Here is a 21,110-nt window from a genome sequence, read left to right as displayed (position 1 = left end):
GAGAACTGCATGAGCCTTATTTCCTTAGGTGAGCACAGAAAAACTAATAGTCACCAGAAAAAGTTATGAGGACCTCAAAAGGGAATTGTCAAATGTGTAGGGCAGATGGCAAAGCACAGAAACTGTCTAGATGTCAACAGGAGGAATTAAATGGCAAAGAAACTGAAAGAAAATATGTTAAAAAATTAAATCAAAATTATTTTAGTGTATGGCTAAATCAGCAATCCTCAGGAGTAAACTAAGGATCTGATTTACTGCATACCAGCTGATTCACAGGAACTGCTGTTGAATACTTCTGCATCACAGTAAACCTGAGGTGGTTACATGTTCCCTCCATGGAAGGAAGAGCTAAGCTACCTGACCTGCCTCAAGATATATATATATCTCTATATCTATACATATATCTATCTCCTTCAGCAGTCACCATAGAAGTGATGGATGTGTTGTAAATATGCAGGCTTGCTTACAGTAACCTCTTGACCCATGAACCCATCCTGCTTGGAAGGGGCACTAACAGGACTTGAACCTAATGCAGGAAGGTGCTCCACCCTCACAGACTTTAAACTGGTTCTTTTTCAGCAAGTTTGTATTTTAACAAAAACTACTCATTTGTTTTTATTTTGTTCTTTCTGTTAGGGAATGCTCATTCCATGAAATCAAACTGCTTCATAGGGAGATATTGATTTCATAAGAACTCAACAAGGAAATCATTAAAACATTTAACTTCAAACGTACTATTTTATTTCATAATTCATAATATCAAATCTGAAGCCTCTCTCCAGCTCCACAGAAATGAGAAGTCTCTAAATTTCCCATAGACCAGCTCTTGTACCATGCTATTATGCAAAAGCAGCATCTATAAGACAGTTATACCAGACCACTCCGTTAAGTTTTCCATATTCTGAAGTCTTCAAAATGTCATTATCCATTTTCCTTTACAGCCCACGTAAAGCAGGTGAGGTTCCTCCATGCAACAATGGTCATAATTCAGCTGCACAATCTCTCCTAACTTTACTACCCAACTGCTCTACAATGAGAACTGGGGAAATAACTCAGAGAACCATTCCACTGCAGACTAGTAAATTTTATTTGTGTAACATTGCTCGTGTGTTTTCTTGGAGTGCATTCCCCCCACCTTTAATCTGACTAATTATAGCTGATGCCTAAAAAAATAAAACCAAGTCATATTCTTGGCCTCGAGATGTTTTATGAGCAGTGTAGCGCCTGCAATCTATGCTCAAGAGGTGTTAGCTAGCTCTGAGAGAAACACAGATTACTTCCCACTTTATTTTCAATTTTTTTAAACCTGTATGGGATCCTGCTAGGAGCCCTTATTTCCTTGAATAACCACAGGGAGTAAGTTGAAAAGGACAGCAAATGGAGACAAGTACTAGGATCGAAGAGAACTATATCCAAAGGGTGGCCCCAGGCTGAACCAGTGAGCTTGCTATTCTACACCCAGAGCCAATGGGAAATAGTTGTTTGGGCATCTGGGAGTCAAACATCTTCTCTGGCATGCACATAGGGGACCATATAGAGGAAAACAAGGAGCTGTTGCTGTTCTGCCAGCAAGGAGACAGCAAGGGAACTTGAAGCATATCTCCTGTCCATGCACGGCCTGGCATACAGTCCCCAGACTGAGTCTCGCTCCAGGGCAGTTCAGACTGCATCACCCTGGTTTATCCAAAGGCCAGAAACTTCCCTCTTCTGACATGGTCACGCCATGCAATTCTTTAGATAGATTTTCAAATTAGGAGAATAGATCTGTAGCCTGACTGTTCCTCTGTATCTCTTTGAAGACCTCCTCCTTCAAAATGCGAGCTAAAATGTGCAACAGAGCGGTTATACTGTTCTGCCTGATCAGTCGGATAAATCCATCTGGACAGTATATTACAGGTTATGAGTTGATACTGCACAGAGTGGGAGAAGCCCCAAGTACATGGACTAGTAAGTGTGCTTGGTTTTCAGAAAATAGCCGCTATACTGCACTCATATCCTTCAAAAGCAAGTTTCTGCATTCCTCTCTTATTTTTGCAGAAAGCCAGGCCATCATTACATGGTCACTTTATTCTGGGATATGTTCAAGATGACGCTGAAACAATCAATCCTGCTTGTTCCCCTGAGAAAGCGGCTACTTGGATCACTCCCTCGAGCCAGTAATGTTGCTTAGCTATGCTAGCTCAACACTTGGCACTTCTCTGCCAGCTCGGGTCTAAAAAAATAAATTCAATAAATTTGCAGCAGTGTGTGGCACTGGGGATGCTGGCACACAAACAAGATGACCACATCCCTCACACGAGCCAGACCTACATTACCCACATCACCCATCGGCTTGAAAACTCACTGCTCTAAGGGGTACAAACCTGCATTTTGTATCCGACTGTGAGATCTCAGCTACACGGCAGGCAGCGAGTCACAGACGTCAGAGAAATTCTGTATCTGAGGGCAAAGCAAAGAAGGATTTCGACTCCATGACTTATGGGTGCAGGAATGTTAAAAAGGCCCCCGGTGAGTTCCTGTCCAGCATGACAGTGATGCAGCTAGACGTTTAAATTGAATGCAGCTTATCCGATACTTACAGGAACAATGTAATTTATTGCATTGCTATTACCCCATGCACGGTCTATATAATTTATTATAAAAATCTATTTTCTCCAACACATTTTTAATATGCAGTCTGGCTTTGTTAAAAAGAAAGGTAATCTGGCAATCTGTCACAAGTAAGATTTGATGCTGTTTTTCAGTACCATTTTGCAGACTGAACAGCTAGAATTAATTGAGAGAAACTAAGGGCAGACACAGAGTCCAACACTGAAATGTATTAGCTATATTTTTCACCAGAGCTACTTAATATATTTCTAACTAGCTCAATAACGGATATAAGCATGTATGCAGAGATGTACCCATAACAAACTGATACAGAAGCTAAACATGAAAATCATGTCTAAAAATCTCAGAGTAACACTGCTATTGCAACTCATTACACAAATGCAAATTAAAAAAAAAAACAAAAACAACAAAACGACAGTGTAAAGAAAAAAACTTCATTCAGACTCATTTGCCAGCCACATTAAATTAAGATAATCTAGGGATAATCAAATTAATGCTAAATTCAGTCTGTCTGCTTAGTTTCCTAACCTACAAAGGACTGCACAGATGGATTGGTAATAGGGAAAAAACAATTGCAATCTAATCTGTGGACCCACTGGCAGTTACTTTATAATTTCATTTTCAACTCAAGCTGAATGTGTTTTAAGAACATACAAGTAGAATCCAAGCCATGATATATTTGCATTACATTAAAAAAAAGAATGCTTCTCCTCCCTTTCTTTTTCACCTCAGTTTTGCTGCTTCTTATCTCCTGTCTGGGAAACAGGAACTGCCCCAGCCCAGGCACTCCAAAGAGGTGCAAATTCACATGGTGCTGCTGCCTGCTGCAGACACAGCATAGACAAGATGCCTTAGGAAGAATTAAATCCCTGGAGTACAACTAAACAATAGCTCCACTGCAGGGATTCAAATTGGGCTTTTACAAACAAGGGGCCTAGGCAAAAAGTTCTTGAAAAAAAACAGAGTGGAAAAAAACAGATTATCAATACTGTAAGGACTGCTTGACCTCTGAGGTTTGAGGACAGTTTCAGAAAAAGCATGACGCAGATTTTTTTTAAAATTGATCAGCAGGTTGAAAATACAAAGTTGATTACTGCACAGTTCCAGGTTGTTGAGTCTGGAAAATTAACATACCCCTCAAAAGAACCCATCGATTTATGCAAGCACATATAAACTTATTTGATCCTTTAAGTCCCCTGGACTGAAAACCTGATGAAGGGGCCAGAATTGGGCCCTCCCAAGCCTCCCCAGGGTACATCATCAGCACAACAATGTGATTCCTCACTCCTCTGTGCCCTGCTCAGAGCCCTCACTCACCCCTGCTGGCAGTAGGATCGTGGAAAACATGTCTCACTGCACTGCAGCTTTTGCTGATGGAGTCACAAATGCTGCTTTTCTTATCACAAAGTAGATCCCAGACACCTGAATGCCTTATGTGACACTGGAGAGTGTAATACTTTAGCTGAAAAACAAATGCTAAAATGCTATAATACAGTAACAAATTTGGTTCTGGGCCTTCTCTACCTCTTCTGTTTTCCAGGACATTTCTTTCCATCCCTTACACATCTGCGTATCTGGCTCGCTCCTTCTCCCTGCCCATCTCTATGCCGTATACAATTTCCATGACTGCAGCCCCTGAGAATTTCTCACGCAGGCTCCCAGCAAGTGACTCCCGTGCCCAGGGCACGCTCCCACCCTCTGCAACCGATGGGCCCCCTGTCCTCTCCCTGACTCTGTACAGCCTGCTCCGCCAGCCACCTCCTCCCACGCTTCCTCTCCTCCCCACAGCTTCACTCAGCTCCTCCAGGTTTGCTCCATACAGCCTTCTCCAGCCCTCGCAGTCAGCAGAGGCAGGAGCTGGCACATCCAGCAGGCTTGGCACCCCCTCAGCATAAGCGCTGCCGGGGGCAGGATGCATCTTCTGCCTTGCTTTTGCAACAACATAGTTCTCACCTATCTACAGAGTTATCTGCACAGCTCCCTCCCACAGGGAGGGAAGGCTGGAGGAAAGCACGGCAGCATGAAAGGACTTACCTGGTGTTGCTGAGTATGGCAGGGAAAGAAAATGAACGCAGAGGCATGTTGTTCATTTGTGGCCCCACAGAACTCTCCTGCTCCAAGTTCTTTCTCCTCTATATCCTGTCACTCAGACTGATAGCCCTTGGGTGCTGCAGGGCTGGGCTACTTTCACCTACTCCTATGGGCCAGTGGGATAACCCCCCTCCATCCCCAGCCAAGCAACTGCAAGGGAGCAGGCGTGACGGGCTTGCCGAATCCCAGTGAGAGACCCGGCAAGGTGAGAGACCCTTCCACCCCTGTCCAGCTGCGCTGCCACCAGCTTTCTGCATCCTTCACCTGAACAAGACGTGTTTTACAGCTCCCCTTCAAAGGATGCTATTTATGTCTTCAATACTTGCAGAAACTGAATAGCCTCAGGATGGGGTGAAGACCCAGGAGTGAGAAAAGATGTTATACAGCAGGATCTCCTGGCAGATAAGGACTCAGCTCAAAACACATATTTAATGGCAGTTTATTTACAGATTATGTGGCCCCACGTGGCCAATTTGAAGAGATACTGGCCTTTCACTTAAAAACCCTATCCTGTGAAAGCTAGAATGTTTTATGGTTACCTGAATGTTTCCCAGCCAGGTGCAATTAGAACAAATACTTGTAGTCACAGCTTTAGCAACCTTTAGGTGTCCTCAGTGAGGGAAGAGAACTGCAGCAGGAGAGAAAAACATTTCTTCTTGTTTTTGAACCTCCTACATACTTGCACATGTACAAGACACCAAGAAGGGTCGATGCTCAAATGGACAGAGGAGCACCATGAGACTGTTCAGCCACTTGTGATCTTTCCCCAGCTATCTATCTGCAAGACATTTCTGTTGATGAGCTTCCAAGGAATTCAAAAGGGAAGCGAAGGCACTATCCTCCTCTGAGAGACCCAAAGAAGACGCAAGCAGCTACTTTTAATAACCTTCACAGCACAGACATCTGACAGAAGGACTGCAAGACCCCACAAAGGTATCCCTTTTAGCAAAAATTACTCAAGGAAGTACAAGAAAGGGAAGATGGTCTGTGAGAAAACACCTTCAGAGTTATATCATCATCTCTTCAGGAAAGTTATCTAGTTACCCAGGCATTAGTTCTGGGGCTTGTAACAGACAGGAAGGGCAGGGGTCTTTGAGAAAGCACTGTAGCATTTTTCGCAGTGGTTGATTATTTTCTCTTAAATTTTCAGGAATTTAAAGCTTGCACAGGCCAAACCTTTGTTTTGCTTTGGCAAAGCAGGAGGCTGAAGGGCAGGAAACAGAGGAACTTTGTATTCACACATATTTGTGTAAAATATTAGTTATGCATTGAGCTCTACCAACTCATTACAGTAGTTCAAAAACAACACAAACTTGGTCCAAGAGCTATCTTTACAGTTCAAATGAAAAATGACCAGCCTGTTTACGAAGCACCTTTTCAAAAGTCATCCCAAGTGTTCTGAGATGATTCCTTTAAGGCCCTGATCTTAAACCAAGGAGGAGTCCACTTTCCACAAGCTCTGGGCTGCCTGCAGTCTCTGAATACACTCTCCCACTTTCTCTTTCCCACCAAGAACAAAATGGTTCCCCTGCTGTGCCCATTTGCTGCCTCCTGGCTGAGCAGGCTGCTGCAAAAGACCTTTGCATCTGAGTCTGTCAGAGGACAGTGTGATGAGCTCCACATACTGCCACTCTCGCAGGCAGAGTGGGTTAGGCAGAAAGCACAGTTTGAACACCACTTGCTGCACAGATCTTCAATAGAAAGTGTAAGAAGATGGATATGTAACAGTGAAACCAACTTCCACCACAGTCCGCTCTTCTCTGCAGTTTCATCTAACGTGGGCTTGGCAGCTGCCAAGGGAAAAACTAGTCCTTTTCACAAGGCTACTCGGTACCCATAACCTTCCAACTCTCCTCTGCATCCCAAACAATTGCACACAGGCAGCGAGAAAAGATGTTCCTGTGACTGCAGAACAATCCCTCTGTGTTGTGGCTTTCAGCTCCTCGATAGGAGGAGGCAGCACTATTCTGTGCAGAATCCTTTAACTATTACAGCATCTGCTTCCGTCTCCCAGAAAAAGCCGGGTGGGACAAAGACCTCATATATGAGATGCCAAAGGACCTCACATCAGCAGAAGGGGGAGTTTTCTGCCTTTGCAGAGCTGTTTCCTTTGTCTTGCATTCTTCCTTCAGTACAGGGGACAGAGCCTTTGTCCAAGGCCAGGCTGACCATGTACAGCTTCTCCCCAGCTTCCTTACAGCAGGAGTCAGAGGTGCTCTTCTTAAGCAGGCTTGCTGGTGCCCAGTGTGTGGGCTCCTCCACAACCTCCTGCAGCAGGGAGGCTCCAGGTAAGATTGAGACAAGACTTCCTGCAGAGACCTCAGCTCCCCTCCACTGTGGGCAGCAAATATTAGCAAGATCAGTTCTGACCTTGAACTGCAGCCACTCAGGATAAACACCTGCTAGGGGCCAGCATCCAAGCGTCCCAGGGCACGGGGCCTGCTGGCTGTCCTCCTACCTCTTCAGCTGTTGTGGCAGCCTTGCACTGAGATGCATTATACAGCTGCCTCTGTGTCTCCATGCCCATTTCTCTCCTCCCTCTCCCAGTGGTAGCTCACATGCAGTATGAAGGCTAAAACAACTTGTGCATTAATAAATTCAACCATATATCAGATTTATGAGATTTGCTGCTTTGTCCATCCCTGACATTTGGGTGCAGCCTCAGGGCACATGGACTAATGCAAAGCACAGAGAAGACAAGCCTTCCTTCCCCCTCCCCCCCCCCTTTCTTTTTTCATTTGTTAAATAAACCAACTGAATGAATGGTGTTGAACAGCTGAAAAGCAATGAGCTAAGTTCAGTTCTCAGGCAGGAACAGGATGTGAGTTGACAGAATTAAAAGGGACAGCATCATTTGAAACGTAGCCAGTTCAAACTGGGCCTAAACCTACTTTATCTAAATCACAGTAGCAGCTAAAAACTAGCCTCCTCTTTTAGGCAGTGCTGAGATACCTCACTTACTGCCTGGAAATACTATACAATCAGTAAAGCAGTCTGGGGAAGACAGCCTTCCTTCTACTTCAACAAAGTCTTTTATAAGGAACAAAGACTTTCTGTGCCCCTGCTCCTGGCACAAAGTCTCTTATGCTTTAATGTCAACCTACCCTTTGGGACTGGAAAAGGTCAGAGACCTGTTCTCAGCTGAGAGCTAGATGTCGGAGAGACAACAGTGACTTCCACAACAAGGCACAGGAAATACCCAGACTGACCCACAAGTCCAGGCAAGCTGCAGGAGAGACAAAAGCCCAAAATCCATGAGGTTAGGGAGATAGGGAAGAAAAGGCTGTAATTTCTATTATATAGCTAGCTCACTGAAACATAAGTCATAGCCTTTTCCTCCCCCAAGTCAAATGAGAGTACACATATCCTTAGAAACTCCTGGGTTCCCAAGTCATGCCTTCCTACTGCTGCACTGCAGACTGGGAGGAAGCTTGGAGGAGCCTCATGCACAGTCCAGGTTCACACCACCAGTGCTGATTAAGCAAAAGGCAATGTCACACAGCAGTGGTGTTGGTCCCATCTTCTCAAGTTCCTGAGAAAGTCTCCAGCACTTTTTAAACCTGGCCAGAAGGTTGTAGGAACTGTTCTTTCATCGCAGCGAACGGAACAGCTTTTTTTCATGGAGGAGGGATTTTCCAGTGTGGCAAAATGGTCCTAGCAAGTCCCAAGCAAAGACCAGAAAGATGCTACCGACCAAACCCACAAGAGCTGAATAACTGCCAGCTTGTTGTATCAGTGGCTAAAGAAGTGGCAGTGCTCCAAGGCAAAGGGCGGGACTGAGCCTGGCGCTGGGGTGCCTCCAGTATTGCAAAGGGGCAGCACCCTGCCTATTCTGAATAGAAAGAGAAGTGAAGTTAATTTAGTCAGCCAAAATCTAAGGTCATGCAGCTCCATTTATGCCACTCGGAAGAAGGAGAATAGGGGCGCACCACCTGTGTGGTGGCATAACAGCACTCAGCAGCATTCACAGCTGTATTTCTGCTCTGTGCCCTCAGCTAGTTTAGCACCTATAACTGAAAGCACTCTGAGACAGGACTCACACAGAGGAAGGACAGGCCACCAGGTGTGTGCTAGTTCACAGCCTGGGAAGCCTCAGCCACAGCTCTGGCCACTGCAAAGCTCCTCTCTAAAGATGGGCAAGCCTCTTACCTCCCCCCCGCCCCTTGGCACCCAGCGGCAAAGTGGAACTGGGTGTGTTTCCCTGCCTCACAAGTGGGGATAAATGCATTGGACTCTGAAAGTCCCAAAATTTACATTCATGCAGACAGACAAATAATATCAAGCTTTGCAAGCATGCAGAGAGGAACTGCATTAATTTTGTCTAGGGAACCCAGAAGTACCTCTGCATGCTGACCCAGGCACCAGTCTCAGGATCACCAGTGACAAAACTTGTCCTCTTGCTCCTTTCCAAGTGAAAGGCATCCACTAAAGAGCATGGATATTGCAGATGGTCAATATTGCTATGCTTATTCCTTACAGATCCCTGCTAGAGGTTGGCAAGACCATCTTAACATTAAAAGCAGGTGCTGGAAGTTTACAGTTTCTTTGAGAAGGGGAAAAAGAGCAGCTATAATAATGCCTTTCAATGAGCTCTGCTGGACCAAACCCAGAACAGTCACAGAAAAAATAAACATTAGAGAAAAAAGTTTGATGCTAAAGACTAAACAGTAACCAGGCTTCTTAAGACTTGCCTGAGAGTTGCTACGTCAGGAAATTGGACAGGTGTCTAGCTGCCCCATCCTTCAAGCGCACTCAAAGAACAAACACAAACACTAACATCTCTCCTCCAAGAGCTCAGATACACAATCAAGTTACTATGGGTTACAACTGCATGCACAGGCTGAGGCTGGCATGATGCAAGCTGTCATCTCTTGTGCTGCAAAAGGAAGGGTTCCTGCAACTGGCGCTGTCTTGTGTGGCAGCTAATGGCTGCACACACACAAAGTCAGCAGAGCTGCTGTAACAGGATAAGCCTCATCTGGTGGGACCCGCAACAGGTATTGGGCATCCAGCTCTGGGTAGGGTGATCAGATAGTGCCAGCAAGAGAGTTTCAACCATTGAGCATCCTAAGCAGTAGCAGCAACAAGGCGATAAGAACAAATCTGGCCCCAGCTTCAATGTTTTCTCTGCACAACCCTGGGACAGTATTTCAAGAGAAGATGCATTTATATACCTACAAAATGCCTCCTCTTAGAGACATCCTTTCCGCAGACAAAAACATTTTCCATGAGGTCTCTTCAGTGTTGTCTGTCTGATCGACAGCTTTGCAGACAGATGCTTCTCTCTGGATTACTAGCAGCACTGCATAAGCTCTATTTGTGATCTACAGCGGGGAGTAAAAAAGGGCAGCTCCATCTGCAACCAGCACTTTGCTGCAATGCCTATCAGGACAATTTACAGGAGTTGCATTTGGCAATTCCTTCCCCAACAACTTCAAAGCCTCAGCCAGCTTTGGGGGATGCCAGCGACTGGTTGGAGACCAAAGCACAAGCTTGATAGCTGCCTGTTGTGCCTGGCATGTTAGCCAACCGCTCTGCACACAAGCAACCAGTTTGTTTCATCAGCTAGCACATTGTTTGGTACCAGCCCCAGCACGTACATCCCAGCTGGAAGCTCGGGGTTGTGACAAGACTGGCTTAGGAGATGGGGTGGGAGGGATGGGAAATATTGGGGAGGTGAGCTCATAGGCAGCAGTATGGGGAGAAGTGGATTTATTGCAGCGGTATGGGGTGTAGAGGGGCTAGCGCACAGACACGTAAAGGACCAGCCTTGATCTGCGCTGCTGCTCACAGAACAGCTTGTTTTATGGGAAACATCTAAGAGGAATTAGACTAAACCCCAACCAATTTCTCATGGACCACTGAATAACTATCAGATGATGAGAGCTTTTGGCCATGACAAACTTGGGTTAAATTGGAACCAGTGACTTAATGTTTCCATACCCCTTCTCAGTATAAAGGCACGCAGTCTGTGTGCTTAGGCGAGTCCTGTTCACCTACGGCAAATGACAGGCCAGGAGGCTATTCTATAAACTTTACTGCGCTACAGTTTGTGTTTGCACAGCAGAGTTCACTACATAACAGGTTCTGTTGAAATGAAATTGATGTTGATTTATACTACTTTGTGGAGCTAAGAAACACAGTTAATCCCCTCATTTTTAATCTAAAATTCTGGAATACTGCAGAGGAGCCAGGGCCAGCTCTACACTGGAAACCGGTCAATATTACAAACAGATGATTGAATATATATATATATTTTTTTACCAAGCCATAGCAACTGGAATAGAACAATGAATCAGCCTAGGGTTGAAAAAAAAAAAAAAAAAAAAGGCACAGTCAGGGAAAAATATATATGAATTACTGGTAGATTTTATTTGGTTTTAGTCATCCTACTGGGAAGAAATAAACACTGTTTTACGAACAAGCTAGACAAGCCTCATTTGTATGCAAGGAAGCAAAGAGTTTGTTTAGGGTTTGGTTTTGGGGTTTTTTTCCCCTCCCCTTTTTACACACAGAAATTGGCCTACGTAAAAAATGTTTGAAAACATGTTGGCAAGGAAAGAGTCACTGAGGCTACCACACTGAAGCTTTCTGGACTCCAGAAGATCCAAAGATGAGATCTAATGGTTATGCCAGGGCAGCAGGTGTCAAGGTATCCACTGGCTTAATGGCTGCAGGTCTGTGACCCCAGCCAAATCACTTAATCCCACTGAGTCCCATTTTCAGTGTACAAGTTACACTGCTTGTCAAACACAAAGAGCCTCCGTGGCTCAGAATAAACTTGTATCAGATGGAAATTGCTAAGTAAGAAGAGTGCATCTACACCGGCAGTCCTTACAACTCCTGTAATCACTCCCATTTACCAAAGGGGAAACTGAGGCATGCAGAGCTGGCATAATACTCAAACTGATGCACCTCACCAATGACATAGGCAGGAACAGTGTACATCCTTCTTCTAACTACAGACAAGCTGTCACACAGTAATTCCTACCCGAAGAAAGTATGACATGCCAGAAATAACTAAGGAAGGCTAGACATACCTCATTTTGGGCTTGCTTTTCAGCCTGGCTGCTGAAGGCTTGCATGACTGTGCTGTCTCAGGCACTTGCATGAATCAGCCAGAACCTCCTCCTTTCCAGTAACTTTGGGAAATTGGCCCGCAGACTTGAATCGTGACAGAGGACAGAAGCTCACAGATACTAAGTTTCTGCAGGTCTCACAGAAACAACTAATGACAAGAGAAGATATTTCATATCTTAACCTCTGAAAAGGGAATCCCTCACCATAACAGTGCAGAGGGGGCAGACGTGCCAAGAGAGGGGTTTGTGGGGAAAAAACCCGAAACAACAAATCAGGTATAGCTAGTTTGGTCATTGTTTTGGCACGTTATCAACATGTATAACTCACTGCGTACCTGCTGAAATTAGTTCTGACCAATGCACTTTACAAACGTGTAACAATTTTTCTAAGTAATAATTCACACAAGCAAGTTTCTCCTGAAGTAATCAGCTGAAATCTACATTAAATTGCCACACACAAATTGCATCTTGCATGCTTACTTTGCTTGCAGATTTTGTTGTTACTGTTTTGCAGACCCCAAAACAGTTTCCTACTACTGACTAGTTAAAGGTTAAATAGTAAAATTCGACTTCAAATAAGCTGAGACTTCAAAATTCCATTTAAATATATTTAGTGAACCAGTAATCAGGTAACTATGAAAAAATATAAATTATGTATTTACAGAACCACAGAAAATTACATTTAGAAGACCTGAAGAGGACACCTAGTCAGTCAAGATATATTTATAACACAAAGAAGAGTAAGAAGGCTCCTACTCTTCCGCACCTGAAGGAAGGACCAACTCTTCCTGACAAATATCCACAAAGAATCATTTGACTTGTTCTCAAAGCTATGCAGCAATGAGAAATCTGGACTATTCCAGTGCTTCACCACACTTACCATTTGAAAGTTTTTCCTAACAACAAACCCTAAGCCTACATTACAAAAATTTTAGCAGTGATAGGCCTCTCATATCCCCAGTAGGCACACAGAAATTCCCTACAGCAACCTTTCGCATATTTGAAGACTCTTCTCACATCTTCCTTTCATCTTCTCTTGCCTAGACTAAACAAACATAACTCTTTTGATCATTCTTCCACATGTCATATTTTCTGGACCTTTGGGTCATTCTTATTGCTCTCTTCCAGACTCTCTCCAACCAGGATGCATCTGACTTGAAGTCTTTTGCCCAAAATGAGATACAGTGCTCTCCCTTTCCCTTCAAGGTGTTGCCAGCAGTGTAGAAGGACCCTATCATATGCAATACACAGAACACTTCCATTTATATGTCAGAATAATTTTGCTTCTTGCCTCTCAGAGTGAAGACAGTGTTGGTTTAGATAGAGCCCATTGATGATATTATCTCCGAATTATTTTCTTCACCTTTCAGAAGTGCCGCCTTTCCCCAGCTGATAATTGTGCATTGGATTATTCCCATGTAAGCACAGGACCTTGCACTTGTTGCATCTTCCTTACCTTACTGCACATCAGTACTTCAGACCATTTCTGCAATTTGCAAAGGTTTTTCTGAACTCCAGCCCTCTGTGCCATAGTGCTTCACTATATCTGCACATTTCATCAGTATACTCTGTATTTCATCATCCTGGTCAGTACCAAACTGCATGAGTGCTAGGACAGATTTTAGAGGAATCCAAACTCTACACATCTTTTGTGGCTGATGACAATACATTGACAATAGCTCAGTCTAAACTTCCAACCAGTATTGCATCCCTCTTTCTTCAGTCTTTATCAAAATTTATTTCCTCAGCTCACTCACATCCCTGCTGGAAGGAATCACATCAAAAGACTCACTAGTATCAAGGTAACCAATATTCACTGCTTCCCATGGTGCCTGTTACTTTGTCACAATTTAGTTTGTTCTGATTTATTCCTGATAAATCCATGCCAGAATGTCCATTATTCCCTGGATGCCTTCTAGATGGTTTGTTTTTCCTAGGTCTTATGACCTGAAGCCGGATTTACCAATTAGAAACCTCAGGTTTTTGCATTTTTGTTTTTGTTTGTTTGGTTTGTTTTTTTTGGCAGGGAAGGTGAGGGTGAAGAACAGCATTTGTCATTTTCCAGTCTCCTGTAACACCACCTGTCCCTCCTGCAACAGCAGGGGCTCAGACTGCTCAGGCTGACATGTTTTAGGGTAAATGTTATCAAGCTCAGCCAACCCACAAACCTCTAAATCATGGACATTGTCTTATACTTCTGAAGTTAGTTTCACTAGCTAGTTCCCCTATTCATACACTGAGAAGAATATGACTATGACATGTGCTATGCTGTTATCTTCAGGCTCTACGCATAATGAGTTTTTCATTAAAATTTCTCCAAACCTGTACCTTACAGCTGCAGCTGTTTTCTTTCAGGCCAACAAACATGGAAGCAGTAAGAACTCATACACATAACGCATTTGTTTCCATGCTACATCAATATATTGCCCTAGTGATGTATATCAGGCAGGCCCTTGAAAACATCTAGCATTACCTTACAGAGGAAAAAAAAAAGTAGACTTTAATTTCAGAAAAAACACAAACCATAGCCTCTCTATACTGATCAAGCATCGTTAATACTGCAGTACTTAAAGAGTTAACAGTTGTAACACACCCTGGATAAGCTTTTCATAAGAGCAGCATTTCTTGCTCTTCGTTTGAACTGAACTATAAATTTGTTCTACCACGAGATACTCCCAGCACATCCATGAACCATGACCAGCTAAGGTCGCTGAATTGTGCAGTTTCATTTTCAAGGTTTGCAGGTTTGGGTTTGTTGGGTTTTTTTTCCTTAAACTAAAAATAACAGAGTTGGAATTTGTGGTCATGGTCAAACAGTGACAAAATTAAGAACAGATAAAGCCACAAATACAATTTTTTTTTGAGACTTGCAAGCTTGGTTTTGTTGAAGGAGGGGAAAGAGTGTCATTTAATCAAAAGCACAAAGCATCAAGTGTTTGTTACAGTGAACAGGGAGGCCAGAGCTCAGAGGTCTGAAATTCAATGCAGAAGACTGCTTTTCTAAAGCACAACCACAGGCAGGAGAGATGGAAACAAACGTAACATTCATTTGCCTAGAAGTGTTTGTTACCAAAATACATCACCTGCAATGAGACATGCTTTGCAACTGCAATACACAGTAATAATATTTAGGACAGCAGTAGCTGCTAGATGAGTCTCCAACTCAGTCATCATCATCTGAAATTGCTCAGGCTCAGCAGTAGTATAACTATACCTTACTCTCCCCCAACTTCAACCAGACCCAGCAAAGGACATCTATGATAACCAAAATGTTGGTTTGCTATTCAAGAGATAAGAATTTAGCTCTTAGCATAGCTTTCAAAGTAAACAATCCTTTGACAGGCCAAAGTGCTTGGAGCCTATCCAAAAAGTTCCTGCCAGTTTTATTTTTTTCTTCCTCGTCTTTTGGAGTGGATTCATAAGCGTTACTCAAGTTGTTTCAGTTCATCAAATGTTTTTAAGGCTATTTTGGAGTATTAAAGAGACTCCATGGATTTTTAAACCACTGAAGAGGACAATTATAAAGGTACACACTCTAGAGTCAAACAATGCTTATGATTGTTGCATTTGACAAATGCTCCAAATGGTACAGTCAACAGGACTTGAGCAAAAAGAAACCTTTCATCAAGTAACGCTGTCGTGCCACAGCCTGCCTAATCCCCAGTGGGCTTACGAAGAACCACCCCTTCAAATACTTCCGTTTTAGAGTTTTAACATCTGACCATAGAAGTCCTGTAAAAGGCCAAGGAAAAAAGATGACGGCACTTGGTTTTGCAGAGTGGCTATATTAGACTGGGGGAAATCCCACTAAGCAGAATAAAAATAACACTGCTGAGCGCTGGGTGCCTAATCATCCAGGGGCAATGCAAGTGAGAGCGTGGGAACTGCTCTGGAGGCTGCCAGCCTGAGAGGGGGCAGCTCGTGGGAGTAAAGCAAAGCAAAGCGGGGCACGTCAGATGTAGCAGGAGGACTGCGGACTCTGCAGAGCAACAGAGTGAGCGAGCTTATGCTAAATTAGAAAATGACTGCACCTAGCTATGGTCAACTGGTTTTGCCCTGAGAGATCAAGAAACATGATAGTCTGCCCCATTACAAGTCTTACTTTTAAATGCATTATGTCATCAGTATTAACCTGACATCTATGATTAGCCAGAAGATTTGAAGAACTTTCTCAGGCTAAAAAGAGGCTAGTGATAAACTAGTTTGTACTAAAACAAAACTAGAGCCTGATCACTTGCTGCAACAGCATACAATTTCCTTTTATACAGAGCAAGGAACGGTTGGTAAATACTTGGTGACAGCACACAGCTGGTTGCTGAAGGGCATGAAGCTGTATGGAAAAAAACAAAAATCCAACTCTTCTGTGGTATTTTAAGGGGCCTCTGGAGGTCTCTTGTCCAGCCTCCTATCTGAAGTGGAGCCATCACCAATGTTACATCAGGGCCATTGTAGCTTTGTTGAGCTAAGTCCTGAATCCTTTCAGGAACAGACATCCACCAGCTCTCTTGTAAACTGTTCCCTGTGCTTTGCCACCCTCCTTGTGAGCAAGTTTTTCCTGAAGCCCTTCCAGAACCTCCCATACTATGCTTCAGAGCTGTAGCCCCTTGTTGTACTATCTAGGGCTTGACCCCACAATCTTGTAACTACCCTCCCAACAGCTGTAGGCTCCCTTTAGATCACTATGCACCTTCTCTTCAAAGGCTAAACCAGCCCTGCTTCCTTCAGCTCTCCTCATAGCTTATGTGCTCTAGGACCCCAACCACTGTAGACTCTCCCTGTTTTCTCAGCATCTCTTAAACCAGGAGGCCCAAATCAGGACAGTGTTTTAAGTGAGGCCTCCCCAGTGCCGTGCAGAATAGGTGATAACTTCCCTCAATTTGCTGCTCATGTTCTTCCTAAGGTAACCCAGCATGTGACTTGCCTATTGCATGATGAGCATAGTGGTGGCTCATACTCAGTTTCACATTCAAAGTCAATTTGTGGTTCATACATGAGGCTTTTAAATAACGTAAATTTGGAGTTAAACACCCAGTAGCTAGAATCCATTAACGTATATTTGAGAAATGCCTTTAAAGAGTCATGGTGGAGAGAAAGTCAAAACCAGCATGTATAAGCTGAGGATAATACTGAAGGCCCTTAGAAGTTCACATCAGACTGACATGCATGGGCACAACCGTTCTTTCCAGTCTAAAAACAGTTCATTTGCTTTGAGATCAGAAAGATGAGACTGCATTAGTGCATGAAACCAAACAAGGAAAGTGTCTGCCTGGAATGCCAGTTTAGTCACTGAGAATTTTGTCCTGAAGTACCCTCCCAAATCCTACTTCACTCTGCAGACCTCCTCTCACGCATGGAAAGGGTGAGACAAACAAGCAGCTGCTATACAGAGGTTGCTTAATGTGCAAATAGAAGGCACTGAAACTCCTGAATTGAAGAGACTGTTATGAGAACCTGCATAGGATTAGAACATTTAAAAGGCTCCAAAAGGGGTCTTATATGTAAGATAAGTTAACATATAACTTGCATGTTATTTTATTCCTAAGAAGGAGATTTCAGAGTCAGATGTTTTCGTCAGACCCTGTGGTCAATACATAGAAAATGTGAGTTTGAATTCATCACTGCAATGCCAGTACCAAAAAGCTTCTGTACAATACAATTTAGACAGGACAGGAACCTCAAATAATGGCAAAACTGTGACAGGCTTGTGTATTTAGATGTTTAAGAGTAGTAAAAATCAAGATAGATCCCAATATGAAGACAAGCAATAATCTGTGCTAGCACTGACCTCTGCCAGTCAACATTCAGAAGAAATACCCCACAAGAGTTGCCACTGCCTCAGAAATTTGTCACTGAGGTTACCAGAGGAATCCTGTTTTCACCCAGACCTTTCCCCTTTGAGAGTCAGCCAGCTGACTGAAAACCAGCAACAGAATCAGAAGTTACTAAGCAATTTATTAACTAGAAGAATGAGTGCCAAATGTTACAAATTCAATAATCATTGATTTAAAATGTATTTTACTTGTAAAGGACCTCAAACTAGGTTAAAAAAGGTTCTTCAAATATTTTCATTCAGATCTTGTGATGCTGGAGGGTGCCTTTCAAATACACTATGCACTCAGCATTCCATGGTCTTCATGTGCTCGCAATACAAACAAAATTGAATCTACTGGTATAAACAGAATCCAGGAAGAGCAGTTCAAGAGGATGTTTTGTAGGCACTCTGATTCCCAAATTTCTTGCAAGTCTCAATCTGCATTAATGATTCCCAGTTGTTAATTTATTAGCCCTCCCAGAGCCTTGGCATCCCTTATGACTTTTATGTCTTCTCAACTACTCCTTGTTTACATACGTTGCTGCTGCTCAGCTGCACAGACCATAGGAAGAGACTTGCTTGTGAAAGAACTGCAACTGTTTTGGAAGTTACAGCCCTTCTGCTGAGAAGTGAGACTGTATCAGATGGGTGCTTCTCAGCCATGTCAGGATAAACAAAGGACGTTTTCTTATTGAAAGAGGGTGAAACCAACAATGCGGAAGAGCAACAAAAAGCCAGTGAGCAGGCTTCCTATGGTTACCAACCATTCTGTATCGTCAGCTTTTCCGTACTAGGGATTTGGTGTTACCTGGACAGCAGTTGGGTTTTGTCCCCAGCAAGCTGGGCTGATGGAAGGAACACATTCTTTTGGTTTCCCACACAAAGAAAATTCTCAAGATTTGATTGAGCACTGATGTAACAGATGTGGCCCTTCAGAATGAAAGCAGCAAAAAGTGAGACAGCACATTTAACCCTGCAGTACCTGACTGGAAGACGTATCTCGCTAAGCCTTGCATTAACTCTGCTGGCCATGTAGGTGGTGCCGACTCCCCCGTCTCTCTCTTTAGTCGAAATGTCAACTCAAATCCAAAACCACTTGGTCCATCTGTTCCAGTAAACCTGAAGGAAATGAAAAATGAAAAGTCACAACAAACTCCTTGTAACCAGAGCAGGCTGAAAGATTAAGACCATGGAAAAAGGATGAGTGTTCTCCTCATAGAAAAGATAAGTTTCAAAATTCATTTCAGTCTACCATAGCTCAAATGGCATAACATTGTTAGGTTAGCTGATGTAATACAATTTCAAAGATAACTATCCTATTAGTGTTTTCAGTCAGAATAACAGAGTCTTGGAACCCTGACTTCTTTCCTGGGACCAGCACGATTTTCAGCATCCTGAATTTGTTTTTAAAACATCTTGTAAGTTTTGCACCGATAGCTGCCCTGATTACGTTTCCTTAAATGGGAGCACCAATAAAAGTACACAACAGAAAATAATGTTATTCCACCCTTGTGAATTCAAATTTACTCACTGAGAAGTGGGATGCAACTATAGGACTGGGTAGTAGTTTCTGGGTTGAAGCAGTTGAGTTTTTGACATACAGCACACAATTTGTGTTGTGGACAGTCACAGGGGAGGAGGGAAATAAGAACATGCAGGCAGAAAGTTAATAGCCTCTCACACAATGCACTAATTCTTATTTTGCTCCACTATATGCTTGTGTACATTCTCCTTGTGCATCTAGGAGGATAATAGAATAAAAGCATTGAATGACAGCTACTGCTCAAGAAGCAGTAGTTTGGCCATTTCCCCATTTGACAGAGATAGATGCCAATTTATCTGGTTCGGTCCGATAGGATCTACCCAACAGAAAACATATTAGAAGTATCAAGGCTATAACAAAAAGTAGCAAACAAACTATATCCCCCTACTACTCTTTGCTTCAACAAAACTAGTCCTTGAGAATATTGTATTTTATACATATGGGAAAGTTCCTGTTCCAAGTCCCCAACATTTAAAAAAGCCATGTTTGCGTGTGAAAAAATGAGAAGCCTCAGGGACAAATACATAAGCTCGCAAACTTGAAAGCGATTTGGAGACAGCCATACCCTTTCTACCACTGTCTTCACATCCCGTGTTTGCTGTGGCTGTTCCACAAAGGCAGAAGGAAAAAAGAAGGATTTACACTGAGCATAGACACCCCACAGAAGCTTTCATAAACCAGTATAGTTCTGCAAGTTCAAATCTCCAACACCTGCAGCCACTGGCAAATTCTCTGGAGAAACTCTGTGAATGTCTTGGATGCTGGTACCTTGCTGGCACATATCAAATGTACAGTGCACAAAGTGTTAACATTGTACTGCTTCTGAAAACAGTCAGACAGAGCAGTCGGGAAAGTGATGAGAGCACTTTCAAATCGAAAAACACAGCTCACCCGCAGCATGGTGACCAGTTCCAAGTGTTGGATGGATTGTTCCCATAGCAAGGAGCTTGGTTTGAAGCAGAAATGCTTTATAGCAACTCTGCCTAATGACAAGTGTTAAAAGTGATTGAATTTAGGCATCAATGCAACTCCTTCATCATGCAGTGTAACTTTGTTTGAGGATTCTTCAAGGAAAGTGTGGTAGAATTTCAAATGATGTAACATGCCCAAGGACAGAACTAAACTATGGGATAGCCCAAAGAGATAACAACAACTGTGACTGAAACAAGAGAGCAGGTATTGAAAGCCAGACATCTACAGCAAAGGGGAATAAACAATATATCAAAAAAAGACTATTTCATTAGTATAAAAAAATACAAGCATGTCCATTTTTGTTTCCCTCCATGTTATCCTCCACAAAGAATTTGAGAATTATATACCACTGAAGCATTTTTTTTATGAGCAGAGCAGATAGTGCGTTTCAGAATGGTCAACTTGTACATATAAAACCTCTTTTAGCAAACAAATATACCTTTAAGCAACAAGTCAAACAGTTACATTTGGTTCTTAAACAAAGCAAGAGCTTACTGAATAAGCAGCCAGCCAGCGAGCAGAATGTGGACGTGCGGTGAAACCTGTGTTCTGCAATCATGCATGCAGGTCCACCAAAAAGATTGGTACAGGATGGCAATAGCCTCACAAATGTGGAGTTGTACTTTGTACATTCAGCACCCCTGCAGTGTTTTATTAGTTTAACTTATCAGACAGCAAAGGAAAACCAGATATATTTGTTAAAGGGAGAAACAAAAACACTTCAAAGTGGGTAGTTTTCAGGTATTTATTCCAGGAAAAAGCATCCACCAGAAACTGAAACACATTATGAACAGGTCAATTTTAAGAAGCATCAAAGTTAACAAAAACCTTCAAGCTGATCTTTCACAGTTAAAAGTTTTGGAAAGTAAGATGGCTCCCTATTGAATTTCCTCCTTTCAAGGCACATTCTGGAACAACAGAGCTTTACTTCTAATATGCATCAAGCTAGAGTTTAGATCTCCACAGATCTCTCTGCTTCCCAGAAATAACTGTTTAAGGTAAG

General features: G+C 43.0%; 1 protein-coding gene across 3 annotated transcripts in view; it reads right to left on the bottom strand.

The window, feature by feature from the left end:
• Positions 1–21,110, bottom strand: part of SUFU (SUFU negative regulator of hedgehog signaling) — a 98,467-nt gene that overhangs the window by 51,628 nt on the left and 25,729 nt on the right. For 2 of the 3 annotated variants that reach the window (XM_075108159.1, XM_075108161.1), the window contains exon 3: positions 18,575–18,711. In XM_075108159.1, the coding sequence (XP_074964260.1) occupies positions 18,575–18,711 (137 nt within the window). Of the gene's footprint in view, positions 1–18,574; positions 18,712–20,602; positions 20,684–21,110 lie in introns of those variants that run through there. The other variant, XM_075108162.1, reaches the window with a different exon arrangement.

This window comes from Phalacrocorax aristotelis, chromosome 12 (genome assembly GCF_949628215.1).
Source record: "Phalacrocorax aristotelis chromosome 12, bGulAri2.1, whole genome shotgun sequence".
NCBI lineage: Eukaryota > Metazoa > Chordata > Aves > Suliformes > Phalacrocoracidae > Phalacrocorax > Phalacrocorax aristotelis.
This window is presented reverse-complemented; position numbering and strand designations above follow the sequence as displayed.